At 44.0% G+C, this 20912-nt stretch overlaps 1 protein-coding gene across 1 annotated transcript in view; it reads left to right on the top strand.

Moving 5' to 3' along the window:
• The first annotated feature begins 10 nt into the window (after nt 1-10).
• The window catches only part of CNNM2 (cyclin and CBS domain divalent metal cation transport mediator 2), a 113532-nt gene continuing 92630 nt past the window's right edge, over nt 11-20912 (top strand). Inside the window, exon 1 of the mRNA XM_010000092.1 lies at nt 11-1145. Within this exon, the coding sequence (XP_009998394.1) occupies nt 251-1145 (895 nt within the window). The 5' untranslated portion in view covers nt 11-250. The remainder of the gene's footprint in view (nt 1146-20912) is intronic.

A 20912-nucleotide genomic window follows, 5' to 3' on the forward strand; every position in this document is an offset into this window, starting at 1 on the left:
GGCCCCGCAGCGCTGCGGCATCCGCACCTCGGACATCATCATCCTGCTGCACATCGTCCTCAACCGCCGCACCTCGGGCATCATCGAGATCGAGATCAAGCCGCTGCGCAAGACGGAGAAGAGCAAGTCCTACTACCTGTGCACCTCGGTCTCGGCCCCCGCCGCCGCCGCCCTGGGCCCCGGGGCTGCGGGAGCGCAACCGCCCTGGGGAGAGACCACCTGGATCTACCACGACGGCGAGGACACCAAGATGATCGTGGGTGAGGAGAAGAAGTTCCTGCTGCCCTTCTGGCTGCAGGTCATCTTCATCTCGCTCCTCCTCTGCCTCTCGGGTATGTTCAGTGGCCTCAACCTGGGCCTGATGGCCCTGGACCCCATGGAGCTCCGCATCGTGCAGAACTGTGGCACCGACAAGGAGAAGAACTACGCCAAGCGCATCGAGCCCGTGCGGCGCCAGGGCAACTACCTGCTCTGCTCCCTCCTGCTGGGCAACGTCCTGGTCAACACCACGCTCACCATCCTGCTGGACGACATCGCCGGCTCGGGGCTGGTGGCCGTGGGGGTCTCCACCATCGGTATCGTCATCTTCGGCGAGATCGTGCCGCAGGCCATTTGCTCTCGGCACGGTCTGGCCGTGGGCGCCAACACCATCTTCCTCACCAAGTTTTTCATGATGATGACCTTCCCGGCCTCCTATCCCGTCAGCAAATTGCTGGACTGCGTCCTGGGCCAGGAGATCGGCACGGTCTATAACCGTGAGAAGTTGCTGGAGATGCTGCGGGTCACCGACCCTTACAACGACCTGGTCAAGGAGGAGCTCAACATCATCCAGGGAGCCCTGGAGCTGCGCACCAAGACGGTGGAGGACGTGATGACTCCCCTCCGAGACTGCTTCATGATTGCTGCTGAGGCTGTGCTTGACTTCAACACTATGTCTGAGATCATGGAGAGCGGTTACACCCGCATCCCTGTCTTCGAGGGCGACCGCTCGAACATCGTGGACCTGCTCTTCGTTAAGGACCTTGCTTTTGTGGACCCTGATGACTGCACCCCGCTCAAGACCATCACCCGCTTCTACAACCACCCGCTGCACTTTGTCTTCAACGACACCAAGCTCGATGCCATGCTGGAGGAGTTCAAGAAAGGTGGGCTGGTGCCTGTGGCGGGGGCGTGGGGGTTCTGCCCGGCGCTGGTGGGCTTCTGCCTTCTCGTGGCTCCCTGGCCGGGATGGTGAGGGAGCTCTGCAGAAGGCTCTGCTCGGGTTCCTGCTTGCGGAAGGGGTTTGGGAAGGTGCTTTTCAGACAGAGAGTGGCCTGTGTTTAGGTATCTGCCAGATCTGCCCATTCCCTTTCCGACAGAAAGCTGATATGTGGCCGGTATGTGCCCCTGGCCTCTTTTCCTCACTGCACTGGGATGTGTGTGTGGGCACAGTGCCAAGCAAGGTTGTTTTCTTTCTTGCTTTTTCCACTCATCTGTCCATTATAGTGAGAACCACTGACGGGAATCTGCGCTGGTTCCTCGGCGGTGCCTTCTCCCTGCTTTTTCAGCTGTCCTGACAGTGAGGAGCGGGTGAGCAGCTCGGGCAGGTCACCTGTGCACACGTGCTGAGGTAAACAAGGCGCTTTAGCTCCATTCATAGGGTCAGCTGGCCAGCCTCAGCTCTGTGCTCGTGTCCCAGTTATTTTGATTGATGCTTTGATCTTGCAGCTCATAAATATCTTCAGGGTCTTAAAATAGATTTGAAAGCACCTGTTGGTGCTGCTCTTGAGAGTTACAGGACTTTTCCCCTAGGTTTCCCTCTGCCCCTAGGACCACAGGCTCAGCAAAGACCTGACTCTTTTTACCTCTGCCTTTCTGGTGTAGCGTGTGTGTTAGTTGCATCAGACCAGGACTGAGACTTTCCAGCCCGTCTTAATTGTAGGAGGTGTTGACCTGACAAATGCACCTTAATTCCTCTTAGAAGTGTTTTTCTTTCTTGCAAGCAAAAGCTTTTTTTTTTTGTTTTCCTTTTTAAATTTATTCCTCTCTGCAAGCCAAATAATGCTGCTATATAGCTTGTGAGGAGAGTGCTTTAAAATAAATAGTTCAAATTTCAAACAGATGGGCAGTGTGGACTCCTGTGCGGGAAAACTGAAGGCCATTGGAGTGCCACGGAGCTGTTTGTACCCAGGGACATCTGATCAAAGTATTGCCGAGCAGCTCAGTCCCTGGGAGATGTTCTGCCTGAAAGAGGAGATCTTTACAGCTGCTCTGACCCCAGAGTTAGGCTATCAGGGAATATTTGAGTTCACCTTTTCTCAACTGAAAAAGTTACCTTGAAAAGAACTTTGTAAATTGGCAAATGGTCTTTCAAGGTAATAAATTTTAATGGCCACTTAAATTTCAGGTGCTGTTTTGTCCACATGCTGAGCTTTGACAGCATGGCATTTGATCTCTTTCTTCCTGCTTAACTCAATTTTGGGAATTTGGATGGTTACTCTACTGGTTTCCTCATCTTCATTTAATCTCAATGGGAAGGAGATGAACGTACTCCTGCTTTTTACCGACCAGTGCAGTAGTGGTTTTCTTTATCTCTTTCTGCCTCTGTGTAGTGATGGGGAAATCTCACTTGGGTTGGAGCTGTTGAAGGAGAGATGAGGGAGAGCCTCCCTTGGCTGTGGTTTCTGTGCTGTGGGATCTGTAGCTCAGATCTGGGAAGCTTAATTATGTCACTTAACTGTTGGCTGGTTAGGATGGATTTGGCTGCATGTGCAGGCTCTTCTCCTCCCTCACTCCACCCCGTAATTCAGACTCCAGGTAGCATGATGGGGTTCTTAACCTGTAGCAAGACTGGTGTTTTTTTCTAGTTTTGTTTATAGCAACGTGTCTGAGGAAATTAATATTATCGTGGTTGGTTTATTTCCCTTGTCTGAAAGGCATTAAATTAACTCCTGTGGGTTAACCTAGGAGTCCTTTAATAGCTTGGAGAATTAGGTCTGCATTCTAATTCTGCAAGTGGGGCTAAGCCAAATATGCCACCTTATAGTTTCTGAAACTTGTGCTTAAAATAGGCTTCTTGTAGTTGCTCCTGGTGGCTTGGAAGGTGTGAATTTCTTTCCCTGGTAGCCAGAGGACTGTTCTTGCTTGCACTAGGAGACATCCCAGTAGCAGAAGTTTAGGATGACTTCCTAACATGTGTGTTCCTTTGTGAGATCGCTATGTCCTGGAATAGTCTGTGTAGCTATGAATTAATTAGTAGTAGTTAGATCATACTTTAATGTTTACTCCAGAACAGCTATGCTGGTTGGTTTGTGTTGACAGGCCCTGGTGTTAGGACTAGCTCTGTCCTAACTGATTTCTTTCTGAAAGTGCAGATATGATGGAAATAAATGGCTTCTTTGTGTCCTTTGAAATGAATGTAAATAACTGATAGCTTGCTTGATCTGGCATAGTGCAGTGTCTTTTGCAAGAGTTCTTCAAACTTTCTTCTTCAAAGCAACCTTGCCAAATTCCCATGAGAATGTACAAATTATGGGTGAGAATCAAATTGCGTGTTACTTTCTGCTAGAGTGTTGAAAATAAATAAGTTCACAGTTTTTCATAATTTCCTTCCCACCACATTGACCTTCTGGCACAGAAGGCTTGCTTCAAAACTCATGTCTCTTTTTCCATCCAGGTTTCTGCTACCACTGTTCAGTGCAATGGGCAGCTTGTGTGTTAGTGGTGTCAGTTGAATGCTTCAGTCAGTTTAGGTGGGGTTTTGAAGCTCCCATTCTGGGCAGGTGCAAAACATACTTAACCTGAACACAGAATGAAGGCTTAGGAGGAGGAGATTAAAAGCCAAGCACTGCAGGATACATGTTCTTACAGTGCTGCAGAAGATGAAATTGGGTAGTTCTGTTCTTGTTCTGTCGCTTAGGCTGAAAAGCTGAAGGATTTGGTGGTGGGCCTGTTATTAATGTTCTTTGTCCACAATTGCAAAATAAGTATGTTCCACTTCTATGCTGCCAGTTAGGAGAGAGCTGCAGCACAGTCCCATTCTCCTGCTTCTCTAATCCCTTAAAGTGTGAATAAACATAATTTCTGAAACAGTCTGAAAAAAAAAGCTTCTCTTTTAAAAATGTTATTTACTAACAAATAAATCAAAAGCTTTTGGAAGAGGGGCAATTTTCTGTTTCCATTAGCAGACCTTAACTTTGACCAGCACTCTCAAATCTATTTGCCTGCAATTTGAGCAGACTGAGTGTTTAACTTGAATTCAATCATTCAAATTTAATGCAAGGAAGCATAAAGTACCCTTTACACTGGTCTAGGAAATGACCTGCCTGACTTTGCTCATCACAAAGGGGTTTCTCATCTGAAGTAAGTCCACTCCCAGCTAATGTGACATTGGCCATTGCTGTACAGGGGAGCAAGGTTTTACCTGTTTCAGGATTGATTCGTGTCCTGGCTCCTAAGCTGCAACAGGAAGTAGTAAAGGAGTAATTTTTTAAAAGCTAGTGAACAGTCTACTCCTTTTTCTTGTTGACAAGTGTGTGGGATTGCTTTCTCCCCCACCCCTTTTCAACAGTTTTCCTAGGTCTCTGCTCAAATGCTCTCTGGCACTTGCTTTCGGTGTTTTGCACAGACAGATCTCTGCATGTGTGATCCTAAATCCAAAGTGTTCTATTTCTAGCTCCCTGCCTGCCAGAGCTACAGAAATTCAGCTTGAAAAGCCTCATGTTGTAATACTAATATTTTAAGATTGGCCCGCTTTCTGCAAGCTATTGTGTGTCTGCTTTCCTGGTGGCCTGAACGGCTTCAGAGGGCAGCAGTTTCTCAATCAGTCCTCCTCATGTGGGAAGTCTGAGTCATATGTTTTGATCTTATTTGTATCTGTCTCAACTATTATGTTATACCTGTTACAAAGAAGTCACAGTAACTGTGTGTAGCAGTTCTAAGCCCTTGGTTTTCTGAATCACATGGCTGCCTTGAGAAAATTCCTAGGTTCCTTATTAAAATCGTTGTCAGGCAAAGGTTTTTAAGGTTTTTCTCTCCCAGAAATCTTGTTGGATTTAACTTGATGATCTCTCCATGTTCTGTTGATGTTGTATTGTTTGTTTTTAATAGTATGTATGCTTGGTGGCTGTATTTAATGTGGACATAGGACCTGGTGAAAAACTTTTGTCCATTTATTTTCTTGTTCCTCTTCTCCCTCCAAAGAAAACCAATCCCCAGCAACCTGAAACTTAAACCTTTTACTTTGGAGGGAACAGAGAAGAATACCTAGACCTACTTGCTCCTCTTTGGAGCACAGAGAAGCTTCCTGTTTTTGGAAGCAGGTAGACCAGCAAGTGATTGGTCGCCCAGGGTACCAAAGTTCTGTATAACTGATGTTGTTCTGAGGCATTTTTCCAGTTATTAGGTCACTTACCTTTCTGGTACAGCTCTAACCCAGGCTTGTAGGTGGCTTCTTTCCTGGTCACTTTCAGGTTTTATGGGTTCCTATTGCGCTGAATATGAGTCCAGACTTCCCGTCAATGACCTTTATTTAATGGATCTGAATGCTCAATTTCTAGCTTATCTAACAGGCTGTCTATCTCCTGAGCCAATTTTCTGTGTAAGCCTGTGTCTGCAGCATTACGAGAAACTAGAAGAAACTACATAAATCCTGTCTGGGATTATCAAAGGCATGTAAAACTCCTTCTTGGAAAACAATATAATTTTCAAGGCTGCTTGGCTAACAAAAGGCACCTCCTCTGATCATTTTGGAAAAACTCATACAAAGGGAAAGGTGTTGAGGAGGTCCAGGGTGGAGACTGTTTTGTGTGAAGAGAGTAAGGGAGTGGGTAGGTAGGAGGGGATTTGCCACCAAGGTACAGAAGTCTTAGCATGCTGTGCCTGTAGATTTGTTCCCTGAACAAAAATTGCATGTGGGGGTTGCCTTGTGACAAACTGTTTCTTGGCTGTCTGACAGCATGGCACCCGCAGGTACTACACTGCCAAGAGCTTTGCTGGCCTTGCAGAGCTCCTGGGGGATGTGTGCTCGTTCCACTGGAGAGGAGAGGATGTGGGTTATTGCAGACAGCTCTCCTGCTGGTATGCCGAGAGGGAGGCATCAAGGGGAATGCATTGGAGGACAGATCTTCCTGATCTCCCTTCTGTGAAGCTTTTTTAGGGGCTGGACCAGGAGAAGGAGACTGCTGGAGAGCAGCAGTGCTGCTTCATCCTGGCCTTGGTGAGGAGTCCAGCTGGAGCCTTGGTTCTGCTGCTGAGAGCAGAAAGAAACATGTGGTTCAGGTGTTTGGCAGGGAGAGGAGTAAGTGAATTAGGTGGCTTGAGCTGTAGAGGTTTGAATGTGATGCCCATGTTGGGAATGATTCTTGGATTGCTTTTTAACTAGTTGCTAGCAGCTCTCATCATTCAGCAAAGACAAGAAGTTGCCTTTTCTTCCCCTCAGCTGTTTGCTAAGTTAGCAAATGCTTTCCTGCATTGAGGCTGATGGGAGTGAATTCCCCCACAAGTGAACCACATTCTTATCTGCTTTCTCTGTGTCTGTAAAGGTCATCTGTAACAGGCACAGATGTAAACTTCAGGTCAGTCCGTGCAGCCAGCAGCATTTCACAGCCAGTTTTTGAGTAGAATAGAGAGAAGATATAGAACTGAGCAAATTCAGTAGTGCAGGAAAACAATCAGGTAGTTTAACCATTGCAGTATTCTTCCAGGGCTGAAATTTTTTCAGTTTCAGTATTTCTCTGCCAACATGAGGTTCTGAGGAGCAGAACACTTTCTTGGTGAACTTCAGTTGACTCCAAGGGTGTTAGAACAATGACAGTGAATCCTCTGCAGTAGTGCGTGTTTGACCATGGCTATGACTGCTTAGAGAAAGTTAGAAAAGAGCAAGTTTATTTTGTTCCCCACAGAAGCTTAGTGATCTCATCAGGCTGTGATCCAAGAAGTTCTGGAACTAAAGATACTGTCTTTATTAAATAGCCTTAGATGCTCCTTTATTTTTTTGAGTGAGTCTAATCAACACTGGACCTTTGTCAGCTCTTGCACATAGTCAAATAGCAATAGTGGGGTGTCTCCTGTCAGGAGCTTTGTGCTGCTAGTGGCAGAAAGAGGAGGATCTAAAGGTTGCATTTCTGATTCTGAATTCCGTATGAAGCCATCCAAAGGTAGGTTTTGTTTTGGCAGGCTGTGATACTACTCTAGGTGTTACATGAGGAGATGAGGGAGTTAGTCCCCTCACACTTCATGTATGTTACAAGCCCCAGTTCTTATTCAAGGAATTTTTATAATGAGTGGGAGTATTGGGGGAGTGGTGGTGGTGTTACTAGGTCACTTAGCCTAGAGCATCAATGCCCTTAAGCTGCAGACCTGCTCATCTTCCTGGTGTTTGCTACTGTCAGATATTGCCTTGTTCACTTGGAAAAGACATTCTAGTGCACAGGAATTGAGACCTAGGAAATCTGAAGTCTCACTACTTCACCCCTTCTAAACACTTCGTAATGTATGCTTAATATTAAGAGTCATAAGTCAGTTTTACAGCTGCTTCGGCACCATCAAGTAGGCCTTGAATGAAGTCAGCGTCCGAGCAGTGTGTTGAATGAGTCTGTATCTCATCCTGCTGTGCTTTTTCCATTAATACTTAACAAGAGCTCAATTTTTCATTAGCTAATGTGCCTCTACAGAGCTGTGCTGGAATTGCCAGGTAGGCCAATTGCATTTCTGGTTTTGAGTCCCTCCCAGTTTCACTAATGAAGCTTGTAAAACTAGCCCTCAACACAGACTGCTGTAGTACTCTGACCCATACCCTGGTGAGCATGACCTGCACTCTTGTTAGTTTGACAAGGTCCTGAAATACAGCCTACCAACTACAAATAGGAGTGTAAATACTTGGTGCTAATAAGCTACAGCCAACAGCACATGGCTAACAGTCCCAGATCAGGTGGTTGATCCAGCTTGGCTCCTGTCAAGGTCACGGAGTAATTTCAGAACTATCTAGTGATGGCTTTTTGTTTCACTTTTCAACAATATATAATCATAGAAAGAGGTGTGCATAAATCTGTCATTAACCTTCTGGAGGAGTCTACCTTTTCCTTTGGCCTAGAAGTCAGCATCGCCCAATAGTTGCTGGCAGAAGAAGCAGCTATGCTGGTAATAAATTAGGCTTAAGGGTGATGATATATCAAGCATCTGTGAGAAGGGTGTGATAACTAAAGATGTTCAAGAAACTATAAGGGGAAGATATGACCTAGTCACCCTAGTGCAGGTCTTTTTAAAGAAATGCAGGTGTAGGGAAGAGAAAGGGATGGCCTGGAACAGGTAAGCTGAGAAGCTCATTGATGTTCTAAGTGGCTTTATGTGCAACCTGAAGCAACAAAGTTCTGATTCTTTAAAACATTGTTATAAGTTGAGGCAGAGAAATTAAAATCTATTAAAAGATTTCTCATTGCTTCTTTAAAACAAAACAAAACCAACCAAAATTCCACCAAATAAGCTCCACTAATGTTATGGTTCCAGGACACACAACTGTAGTGTCTTTCACGAAGTGGACTTGGTCACTTTGTCCGATTGACACTATTTGACACTAACTTGAAACACAAAGTTACAGTATCGGAAGGATAGATGGCAGAGACATTATCGTGCTTGGAGAGAAACTGGATGTTCTTTTGACTTGGCATTGGGGTTGCATATACTGGATGTGCAGTGGATGGTTCAGTTTATCTTTCCATTCCTGGACTCTAGTAACAAAGAGGCTTTGATTCTTTCCAAAGTTGTCTCCATTAACTCTTTCCATTTTTGTCCTCGTTTACTCGAAAGTGTTCTCTTCTCTGTTTATGGCTCTGTCTGTAGTAACTTTTCACTCCAGTCATGAATAGGGGCCCTTGGAGACCTTCAAGCCATTGTTTTAATGCTTTGTGTTAAAATTGTCTGGGAGACTTCCAGAATTTTGGTAGGCAGCCAGTTTTCACTGAAGAGAAGAAGGACTTTCAGGATTTGCCACACTTCTGTGTTGTCCCTCAGACATCACACAGGCTGTCTATCTTTGACAACTGTGTTGTTTTAGTACATAACATGTAAATGCCGGTTGGCTGGCATGTTGGAAATTAGGATTGTTGGTGTTTGTGGTTATATTTGTGATTTAAAGACATGAGTCAGTCTTGCTCTTTACGTGCTGGTGATGATATCTGCTAGTGAAGGAATACTAGAGAAGCAACCTGTCTTGTAACCAACTTGTCTTAAAATACCCAGGCCCTAGATGGAACAAAAACCTCAAAGCTATGTATGAATGGGATTTTCTAGTTGTCTCTTTGTACTGAAGCATTTTGCTTGTAAATTGCTTGCTATAATAATTTCAGTGTTTAATGATGAAGCAACAGACCTTTTCATCAAGGAGTTGTACTTTGAAGGGCAGAGTACATGTGATGCCTGTCAATCTGGGAACTGAAACCTGATGATTATTGAGGCCTCAAGAGTTACAAGTTAATGCAATTCCGTTGCAGTTACTAATTAACCAGCAAGAGCTTTGCTCCAGCCAAAGGAGCTGAGGCCAGGAGATGAGCACATACATTTAGTATAGAAGACCTGTACAGTTTTGTTTTCTGTAATGGTTTCCTTTGGGTTTGCACCATTCTTTTGCTGGCAGTCAAAAGGATCCACTCCTCAAATATGAGCAGTGTTGTAATGTTGCTCTCTGCAGGGTGAACCCTGCCATCAGTACTGGACTCCTGCTTGCTTGGGGTTCTCTCCTGCAGAAAGCACGAATGGAAGTTGGTTTTTTTGGTGATTTTTTTTTTTTTTTATGGTGGTAAAATCTCTTAAAGGGATATGATGGAGCCTTCCATGGCTGTTGATGTTTGTGGAAGTGAACAAGACTTTATTTTCCCCACTTGTTCATGGGTAATGAGAGCAACAAAATGCTATCTCTGCCTAAGTTGGATACTCTGCTGCCAGCAAACAGTTTTAAGAAGGATCTTGCCATTTCTGGTTTACTTCCAGAAGATTGTCCTGCCTGCCCTTTGCACTGAGAGGTTCAAAGTACAGGGCTTGGCTGAAAGTGAGCCTGCAGGAGCCCTTTTCCATGCCACAATTATGTGAGGACAAAGATGATAATCTTTGCTTTGATGCCCACTTTCATTGCTTGAGAATTGCTTGTCAGCAAACTCCTACAAAAAAGGAATAAAATCTGCTGGTGTGAGCTTGTTCTTGATAAAAATTTACAATCTGGCATCAAAATTAGGTGTGGCTGTGGGTTTTAGGCAAGCTTCAGGCTTGGTTCTTCCTATCTAGCCTGGGACATCTTTCTATTGGAAGCAAGTGCAGCTCTTACAGTTATAATTCCTGTACACAGCAAGTGCAGACAGGGACCTTCAGTTGATATTACAGGGAATCTAATAAGAGTTAAATTTTGTACTAGTTAAGGTAGACTTAAATTGTGAGTTAGTTATTCAATAGCTCTAACTTGAATTTTAAGGGTCATCACTAAGTTTTTGCTTCAAGGTGGATCAATTAGTGTGTGTTTTGCTATATGAACTTGTGTGGGTTTTTTCCCTGCTATGTACGGATGAAGCTTTTTTTACTTCAGCTGTTATTTTAGAGTCTTGGGGATGGGGGGAGGAAGTATCTCTCAAGATACCAGTTATACGAAAACTTGCTGCCTAGGTCTTGCTTTTCTTCCAGCAGAGAAGAGTAAGAGATGCCCTCACTGGAGACTGAGGCAGTGGTCCTGTGAGTAGCTCACTATGTGGATTACATGGTTGTAGTGGTATGGGATTTATGCTGCTCTTCAGATATGATCTGGTCTTTGTTGCATGCTGGCTCCCTGCCCTCATAGGGAATAATTTTTATCTTCTTGTTGATATTCTAGCTTGCCTGGAGCTTTTTGGAGTGATTAGGCTTGAAAACACTGATAATTCCGCAGCAAATTCAAGAACTTCACACTGCTCTCTGCGAGTATTTTTTTTCTTCTCTTAGTGTTGAAAAGTTGCTTGTACTATGTGAATGGAATTTCTCACAGAGAAATCAAAACCCTGTATGAGAATCATTGTCTGTTTCTCCTAATGAAAATCCTGTACAGTGTACTTTAGACTTAACATCAGCTACTAAGTTTGAGTGCTCACTTGCAAGAGAAATGACACTTTCTTGTATCCTATGTAGAGAAATGCTTGCTTCTGTTCCTTCTAAATTCGTGTATTTATGTTTTCCTGTGACACTTAAAGAGATCACAACACACTTAGAGCTCTACTGCCTTTTCATATAATGGAACCTGCATCTCTATCATAATCAGGACTGACAGTTTTGTAGGTCTTTCTGTTCAGTTGACAAAGGCCCAAGGGGATTATGATCGCTAATGTGGAATTGCTTTGCCAGTAGCTTACTGGTTTAATCCAGTTTGTGCTGTATTGTGTGAGGGCTCCCAAGGAGAACCTGGAAAAGGAGAAGCTGCACCACGGCTTGAAAGCAGCCTTGGTGGGGGGTGAAGCTTCCCAGTGTGGGAATCCCCTGAGGTTAGAGCATGAGGAAGGCAGCTGGGACAGTGAAAAGACTTAATTAACCTACATAATGGATGCAGTCTCCAAGAACTACAGCAATGGGTTGCTTGATGCCAATTGTAGGGTTGAACTTGTGTGTTCTGTTGTAGTGTGTGCAGCCAATGTGCAAGCAAATACAGTAGCTTTTTTTTCCTGCTTTCTCCAATGCCCCCGGGGGTTAAGGGTTGGGGTGAAGGTTTCCCTGTCCTGTGTGATGCACCACAGATGAGAATCTAAATCTCTCCTCCTTCTCTCTGCAGGGGCACACCTGCTGTGCATAGGATGAGAGGGCTACCAAGAGAGCTCTGATGTCAGTTGCTCTATTCTGTTAATGTTTTGTTTTGGGGTTGTGCTTTTTTTTTTTTTTTTTCCTTTCCAGAACAGCTGTTTTGAATTTTCCAGTTTTTTCTGTAATCTTTGAACAAGTTTTCTTTTTCTTCTTATGAGAGAGAGAGAGAGAGACTGGGGAAGGGTGTGGGGGGAGGGAAGACACATACGTTTGAGTGTTGAGAGCATTTTAATTTCTGATTCCTGGCCCAAAAACTGGGTTTAAACTTGTTGCTTGCCTGCTGTTTGAATGTGGTCCAGTGGTAAGAGGCTTTAATACATTTATTCTTTGCAAATCATCAACCTCATATCTTCCAGTAAAGGAAAGAATTTGGGATTAAAGCTTCCAAGAGTAATAGCCCTCTGAGCTCTGTGCAATGCACAACCAAAAAGTTCCAAGGAAAATATTCAGGAAGGGGTAAGTTTTCTAGCTGTACCCCTGATGGCTTTACAGAGAGATCAGTAGGTGGTTTTAGGGGTTTTTTGTTTTTTTTTTGTTTGGTTTGGGTTTTGTTTTTTTTGTTGTTGTTTTTGTTTTGGTTGGTTTGTTTTTTTTAATAGACATGCAGCCATCCTGGAACTAATAATTATGCTGGAGTATCTTAATCCGAACATAGGAGTAATTAAAATGTCTCTTTATTTCCCACATTTATATTGATGATGCTCTGTAGTTTGCCATTTTCCCACTACTCAACTAATCTCTGGCTGAAAACACACTTGGAAGTATTGGAGGCTGCATCCAGGTACCCTGCTTTCTACTTGTATGTACCTGCTGATCAGTAGAAAGAGTTGAGCATCTCCTGAAGTTCTTGAAAGGCTTAAAGGAGGATGCTGAGCAAGAGCCACCGTGAGGAAGCTGATAGGCTTGGGGACTTGAGTAGCATTTATACTGAGTCTGGTCTGCATCTGTTTCTTCTGAAAAGCACTAAACCAGTAGTGTCCTGCCAGTTTTTAGAGGAAGCTTCAACATGAACATTTTTTTCAGGAAGGAATCAAGTGCTTTAAACTCAAGAGCTTCTTTCAACAAATGAGGTTGTCTGAAGCATCCTCTCCAGTGCTGCAGTTAGTAGTTGTGAAAAGGAATGAGTGTGTACTGTGTTTGTGCATGTATTCCCACAGCTAGAAAGCAAAAGGCACTTTCTGGGAGCAAGAACTCTTGCAGTGGTAATGCTCATGAACAGTTCTCCTAGCAAAAGGAATTCTCACCTCTCATTGTTTTTTATGGCTTTTAGGATGATTTGGACATAAAAAAAAAGTGAAGATGTGACTGGATGCAAAATTCTTGCAGATAGGAACAGGTTATTCTTTTAAACTCATAAAACTGAGTTTAAAGCACACAGGAGACCTAATTTTCTTATTCCTGTTTGATTTTCTTATTCCTGTTTGAAAAATGATCCAAGGAAGTCAAGGGCATAACTGCTTCAAATGAGTTGAGAGTTGGGCAAGGATTAAGTGGAGGGTTTGGTCTTTTGGATTTACTAGAGCTGCCTGAAGTTGCTTTCAGACTGATGTCTTCTCCTTGTGCTTCAGCTACTTTGCTCTAGAATGAGGAGTGATTTTTGTCCCCTTTCCTTGTATCAACTGAATGGTTTTGTGGGAGCCAGTATGCTTCAGCTTTTCTCCTGCAATTTAAGGTACATAATAGGAGTTTTGTTTAATCTTCATGGAAAGGCTTCCTTGCATGATGATTGCAACTTTTTTTAGATGGACAGTCCCTTCAGTGACTCTGATTTGGTTTCTCTTGCCCTGAGGTCCTTGGCTGTGTCTTTATTTAGTGTTTTCACTCTCCCTTCTCTGTGTAGTTCTCCTGCTTGTTGGCAGAAGAAAAAACAGAGAGAGACTAGGAGACAGTAGCAGCAGATGAAATCAGGCCATCCACTTGTGGAGACACAGTTAAGGTGAATGTCCCTGTAGTTAACACTTTGTTCTGTGTAACTTAATGGGTACTAGAATTGCTGCTGTAAAGTTTATAATTGGGTTCATTTCTAGGCTCTTACTGACACAGTGGGTTTTAATCTGTTGGTTTTCCTTTACTGTGTCAAAGGTGCCATTTAACCTTTTATCCTATGCGCTTTGGCCTTTGTTTTCAGGCAGTTTTTAAGTAGTGTCCAGTTTAGGACTGATTGTGAACTAAACACTTTTCTGTTTTGCTGGGCTGAAAACCTAGTAGGCAAGTCTTGGAGTGGCATGTCTGTTATTGCTAAAATTCCCAGTCTTGTGGGATGTGCAAGAAACTCTCCTTTTTTCTTGTTGGTTACAAGGTGGTAGCCAAAGTATGTTTAATAACCATGGTGCCATCATGAGCCACAAGGTTTTGAGCTCTATTCCTGGTGCAGCTGGCAAGTTGTTGTTGCACCATGGCTAGGTTGGTTACACCAGAGGCTAACACAAGAGTGTTCCTCATTGCCACCTGCTCCAAGGAGTCTTGAGCAAGCTGGGTAAGAGGGGTGCAGTGACATAGACCCAAGTCTGTTCTCACTGCTGGTGAAATTTGGGATTAAAACAATGGCTTAGTTCAGCTTTTCCCCTTATTCTGTGTGTGATTTTGTGATACGGGAAATAGCAGCCCAGCAACCTGCTGCTTGTTGTCTGTTGAGCGGTTGTGCAAAATCTGTCCTTTTGGTCGTCCAGCCCTGCTCTAGGGTTGTGCAGGCTACCTGCTCTTTATGCTGCTTACTCTATCCTGTTTTTTTCTGAGGGAATTGGCAGAGACTGGATTCTGCCACTGTTCTGATGGTTGTGTTGTGCCCATGTGCACATCAGGGTCTAGGTTGGACTCTCCTCCATGACACAAAATGGGAAGTGCCTGTGTCTTGTTGATACCATTATGACCACATCTCTTCGTGTTTCTGTTAATGGCTAATGCCTGTTTAAAGTGTCTGTTAGTGCAGAAGTTTAGTGTTGGACTTCAAATCAAGGGCAGCATTGTATTGTGCTGGCATGAAAAGCCTTGTTGTGGTTGTGATCATATTGATCTGTCCATCCTAGTTGTTTATTTTTTGCTTTGACATAGGAGGTGGGAACAGGATGAGAATTTTGCTGCTTGTCCCATTCAGGAAAATGGATGTGACAGACAGGAACAGTGAGGACATGATCTGTTTTCTTATCCCTCTCCTGGGGGCTAGGCTTGTGCAGGGAAGGGGTGGACAGGGAATAGTTCATCCTTCTTCCCTTGACTGACTAAAGTAAGACGTGAATGAATGATGTCCTCCAGTAAAGTGCGAATACAGAAGTCTTGTTTGAAAAGTTGCTATCAGAAGTGACAGAAGTAGATTTCTAGTTTCAGTTAAAATTGCTTTTCCTTCATTTTTAACTCCTTTGTGTTGGAACAGGGAGATGGAGGGAGTGATGGCAGGACTAGGCAGGGCAGCCTTTGAAGTCTGCACAAGGAAGAGATAGGAGTGTTGCAGCCTTTGAGTTGTTAACCTGAAGTGTGGAGTAGTAGGTGTCTCATTACCCTTGCCCCAACGAATGCACATTTTTACAGATGGTGAAGGGTTGTTAAACCTGTTTGGCTTCGAGGCAGTCATTCTGGGGATTCTCTTTATCTGCATGTGTGAGGGTCAGGAGGCCTGCAGAAGCCACCCTCCTCTTCTTGTGTCCAATGTGAGGGGTTTCAGTAAGTGCTTACAAAAATAGTGGTAGATTGTCCCTCCAGGGTCAAGCAAGGGAGCTGCAATGCTTGTGGGGAAATGTGCAGCCACAACCGAACAAGCTAGTGCCTTCTCACAACAAAGATGATGCTTGAGTACAATGTTTGGAGGTCTTATTAGAAAAGTTGAACCTTAAACTAGGTTTGCAGTTTGATTTACAATTCAATACTAAATTATTGAAGACAATTGTCACGTGTTTCTTGTTGTCTAGCTCTTTAACATGTGACTGAGTACACTAGTGTATGTCAAAGTGCTGACTTCAGTGTGAAGAAGTAGTTTATCTGCATCATGTACACATAGATGCATCTTGGCAGTGATCATGTTTTCAGTATATAGCATGTCTGTAGCAGGTGACAATAATACTGAACAAAGCTATGAGTATTTCTGCTTGCTTCTGTTTTGTTGCTTTTTATTCCTTTTCTTTTGGCTGTTGCAAACTCCTGCTGGATTGCTGAGATGAGCCTGGTTATGGAGATGGTTAAGGTGACTCCAGCAGCTCTGGGAAGCAAGGGGAATGTGAGAGAACCTCATTTGTTCAGTGCATGGGAGAAGGTTATAGCATGAAATACAGAAAATGAAAACTATCATAGAAAAATAGGGGGGGAAAAAAGTAGAATGAGTAAAACCTACTGATGAGAATTATTACTGAAGCATCTGATGTCCCTCTGCTGCTCTTGTCACAGCAAACATGCTCCTGACTTGCTGTTTGTGCTCATTGGTGTTTCGGGGCTGTCTCAGCTATCCATTTAATGTTAGTAAAGCAGGTGCTGAATTGGCACAGACAAACGAGCCTATATGTGACTTGTTGCTAAAGGGAGGATTCATTTAGTGGAACAGTTAAACTGAAAGTATGGAAATCGTCAGGGTTTCCAGTGATAACTTATTCCTTTGGTTATTTATGTTATGGATGCAGCAAATAAACTTTTGACTGTGGATATTGATCTATTAGGAATTGACTTGTAGTCATAACTTTGTGAGCCTCATAATGGAGGTAACTGCTTGGTAGTGAAAGTTGAGCTAAGTTTGAACCTATAGAGGATTATTGACTTGATCTTCTAATCTGTCAGCTCATTCTTCACTCTGTTTAGATGTCGTAGGTTTGAGATATTTTTGGAAAGCATATTGAGGAAACTTGCAAACATTTTTCAAACAAAAGATCGTTTGTCATCATGGCTGGGAGGGTTCAATTGGACATTTGTTCTGAATTTTTTGTTGTTGTTTGGAAAACTGAAGTTCTTAGAAGTTAGATGGCCTTGGCTTTCTTTGTTCTTTCTTCTGTCTCAGACATCTGTATCAGCTCTCTCACTGAGCTCTTTATCTTACTTGGCTTTTCTGTGGATGCCTGGAGGCCTTGGCTCACATTCTCAAGAGTGTCCACTGGTTCAAGAAGCCATCGCTGCTATCAAATTACCTTGACAGCTGTTGTCCCATTTCATATTTGCCATCCCCTCCCCCTGGCTCCCTTGTGATTTTTGGCAGAAGCTGTGGCTATTGAGCAATAAAACTTGGATCTGAGAATCCTGTTGCTGGTGGGAAAATGTGATGAGAGCATACTCATTAATGCCTTGCAACTTGACTTCTTGCTGATGTATAATCAGTAGCATCTTTATTTAAAAACAAGGCCTACCACTAGCTACTCTGTGGATTGAGTGGATGGTTCATTTACTGTTTGACTGGAATTGTGCAATGGGTGCTGGTCTCTTAAAATAGCACGTGCTGTACCAAGGAGTATAGGACCAGCCAAGCTCTTGACTTGGGGTCCTTGACAAATTCCTGTGCATAAGGACTGCAAAACTAGGATGAAAGTGATTCATAAGGGTACAACTGACTTTGTCTTTTGTTAGTTTTATTGAAGATCCCTGCATAACCTGGAATAAAGCTCCTGTAGTACTACTTAAGACATTAAAGATGAAGCAATTGGTCTTGCTTGGATTTGAATTAACTAAATGTGGAGACAGCATTTGGGGATTCTTTCTTTGTGTGTATTTGGGTGCCATTCTTTAAAATGCAACCATGAAACTCTTCTGACAAGTGACAGCAATGGTGATGGTCTTGGGACCAATCATTGTAAGAGCACTGCCATCTCTGTAAGCCTCAGCTTTTAAGATGCTTTGTGTTTCCTTTATCGGTTGTTTGAGAAGCTGGCTGATGCTGCATGCTTCAATCTCTACTGATCATTCCTTTTGTCCCTGTTGGAACATGCCAGCAACTAAATTTTGTGTAACATGCTGGAAAAATTAGGAAGGAAGGAGCAGATCTTAATTGGAAAGATGACTGACAGAAAACAGTTAATGTATCCAGAACATTCAGTTCTGAGGAACACATATAGGAAAAGCATATAAAATTATTTCACTTGCAATGTGTTTGATTTACTAGCTGATAACATCAGTGTGAAATGTAAAGCTTGTAAAAATCTGGATCAGACCAACCTTAATGCGTGTTTTACAGCTCCTAATTTACTGTGCCAAAGGGGGAAGACTAGACTCCTACTGAACCATGCTCTGTGACTGTTTTGTAAGTGTCTGCAGGGAAGGGTATTTTAAGCAGTTGGTGTGGAGTTCTGGTGTGTGTTGAGTGAAATCATGGCTTTAGTCAGTGGCGGTAAATTTGAGGGCTGGCACTTTGGGGCTCCACCCTGGTAGGAGCCGGTGGATTTGTGGCACGTTGTGGTCCCAGGTGCTGTGGAGCCCTCATGGGTCATGCTGAAGAAGAGCTGGGACTGTGGTACAACCAGCTGTGAAGTGAAGGGTGGAAACCTCAGACTGCACAGGGTCAAAGAAGATATCCTCTGAATTTGGGAAACTGCAATTATATGAGCATTAACCCCTGCAAAAGATACAGAATAAAATAGTGAATGGATTACATCTGGGTGAAAAATGCACATCCCTTCATGGGCTGTAGTGTTGGAGTTGCAAGGTGGGATGCAAGGGCTTTCTGTTGACATGTGGGGAAACAGCTTTTAACTGACTTTTCTTTCCCCTGAAGGAAGACAAAAAACATACTCAGGGGCCTCAATTTGCTTTACAACTTGATTAAAGCATTTTTTTTCCTCTCTTAAAAAAAAAAAAAAGGTGACTTATCCTCGCTGCCCCACGTCCTTTGCCATCCTGGCATTTGACACAGGTTCAAACAAGGTGCTCCTTGGTCCGGTCTCTCCGTGGAGAACACAGAAAGCACTGGAAGGCTTGAGCTTCCTGCGATCCCTGGCACGTCTTCCGTTATGCAGCCACGGTTATTGTAGCAGTAGGGGACTTGTTAGTTTTCCAACTGCAGTTCCCAGTGAACGTGTCCGCTCTGCGGTGTGAGACTCCTGCATGTTCGGTGTTAAAATAGTTCTATAGCTTTCAGGCATCTTGCATTTCAAATATGGGTGGAGAAACAAGTGCTGGCCTTTAAGGCAGGGGTTTCAAAGCTTTCAGATATCAAAGGCCATGTTGACAACTTGGCAAGCGCTTGTGGGCCTAAGTGTCTTAGATCTTTAGGATAGGAGCTGACTTGCTGCAGGCGTTGGAAGGGATGTTTTGCATTGTTTAAATGTATTGTCAGGTGTGTTATGCCCTTCTTTGCAGGGTGGCTGCTGAAACGTCTCCTCCTAAGTTTGGCTCACTTTCCTGTCAGCCAGAGGAGGGGTTAAGTTGCTGCTACAAACCACACCAGCTTCCTGTCCAGTCTCTTCTGCTTATGTTCCGTTTTTTTGGGGGGGATTCCCAGCTCCTGGTTCCTCAGCTGCAGTGACTTGTGCCATGGCTGTGGAGGGTGGTAGGGGGATTTTTGGGGGTGGGTTAAGCTCAGCCAGCAGATTGCAGGGCAAGAGGAAGTGTCTCAGCTGTGGGCCCTTCCTAGCCTGCTCCTGGGTGTGGGAAGCAAGGAGAATTCTGCAAACCCAGGAAGGCAGCCGGTTCTGGCAGGGCAGAGCTTGTCTATCCTGGTCAAGGTCTCAGAGGTCTTACCAGGTTACATGCTTGTTGACTGTTTGAAATACCAGCATGTGTCCCTTCTGCTCTGCTCTTGCACTTTCCAGCCTTGCTGAGCTGCCACTTTGCCTTCTTGCATCGGGTGCATTGGCTCCATCCGTTTGCTGTGGTATCTGAGCATCTTGGGATGACAGACAAACCTCTTACCAGCACTTAATGAACTGTGCTTACTTCCTATGTGAGGCAAGTGAAATACAGAGGTCAGTGCTAAAACACAGTGCAGAAGGGTGAACGCAATGCACAGACATACCAGAACTTCTCTTAACATCAGCCTTGTTGCATCCCGTGTGGAGTGCACCCAGGCTCCTTGGTTCAGGTCCTTGCCTGGCTCATGGATAGGGCTTGAGCTCTGGCTGCACCAAGTGGCTCACTGGCTGAAATGGGCAATGCTGGCCCAGACGTTTCAGCTTTTAAATGCAGTTACAGGTTTTGGGCTGAGGTGGTAGTGTGCTTTAAGAGCTACATTGTTTTGCATGAAAGACTAAACAACAAATCTGGAGCAGTGTGGAGGAGTAGCCAGTTCTCCTAACTCCTAGTCATGTGCTTTCACCACAAAGACCCTGTTTCTTCTTTTCCTCAACTGAAGAATTCCATGAGATCAAAAGCTAGTTAAGGAAAATAGAGCCCCATGTGGTCCTGTGTGGTTACTTAGGCAAGTGCTATTTTTAGAAATCCCAATTGAGTAAGCTCTGGCTCTTGCTGCTGTTAAAATCCGTGGAAGCAAAATTAAAACTTCTACCTTCATCTCAACTGCATGTAGGCCACTTGGCTCTTGCCATCTGGGTTCTTTCTTTTTCTCACTTGTGCCTCTCCCAGTTCATTCCCTGCCTTGCGGGGATTTTTGTCTTACCAAGTGAGAGTTAATCAGTTCCGTGGGTGTGGGACATTCGGAATAAGGCAGGTAGGAAGTAACGAGTTGTTCCCATTCTGCACCTCTGAGGATTGTTATCAGAGTCATTAAGGAGCTCTTGCCCTCCAGTCCCAGGGTTCTGCCTAATTTTGCTCAACTGCTTCTCCTCACGTTAGCTTCTGTGGCCCAGTTTCATTGATCAGTGCATTGATGGTGCTTCTTGCCCCCAGGTTTGCAAAATGTGGCTTGTTTGCAGCTCTTTCATTTTGCTGCTGCTGAAGAAAACGTGTTGCTTACAAAGTTTTGATACAGACCTGCTTCACCTGCCTTGCAGGGGCGTTTTGCAGGGGATGATGATAGAAGTAAGACAGTTTGTTCTTGAATCAAAATAAAAAATCTAGTTCCTTTTCTGGAAACAGTTGCCTAATGGTGAGCAGATTCCTCTCCACAACTTAATACCCTGCCTTGCAACATACAGAGATTTTGTCAGTTATTTTTGTGAGTATTTTTCTCTGAATCTGAGCAGAAAAGCAGCAGAGGAGTAAGGTGGAGGACATGGCAGGAAAAACAAGACGCTACAGATTGAAAAAACATTTGGAGTGTGGCTCCAGGG

This window comes from Chaetura pelagica, unplaced genomic scaffold, assembly GCF_000747805.2.
Source record: "Chaetura pelagica isolate M959 unplaced genomic scaffold, ChaPel_1.0 scaffold436, whole genome shotgun sequence".
NCBI classification, from domain to species: domain Eukaryota; kingdom Metazoa; phylum Chordata; class Aves; order Apodiformes; family Apodidae; genus Chaetura; species Chaetura pelagica.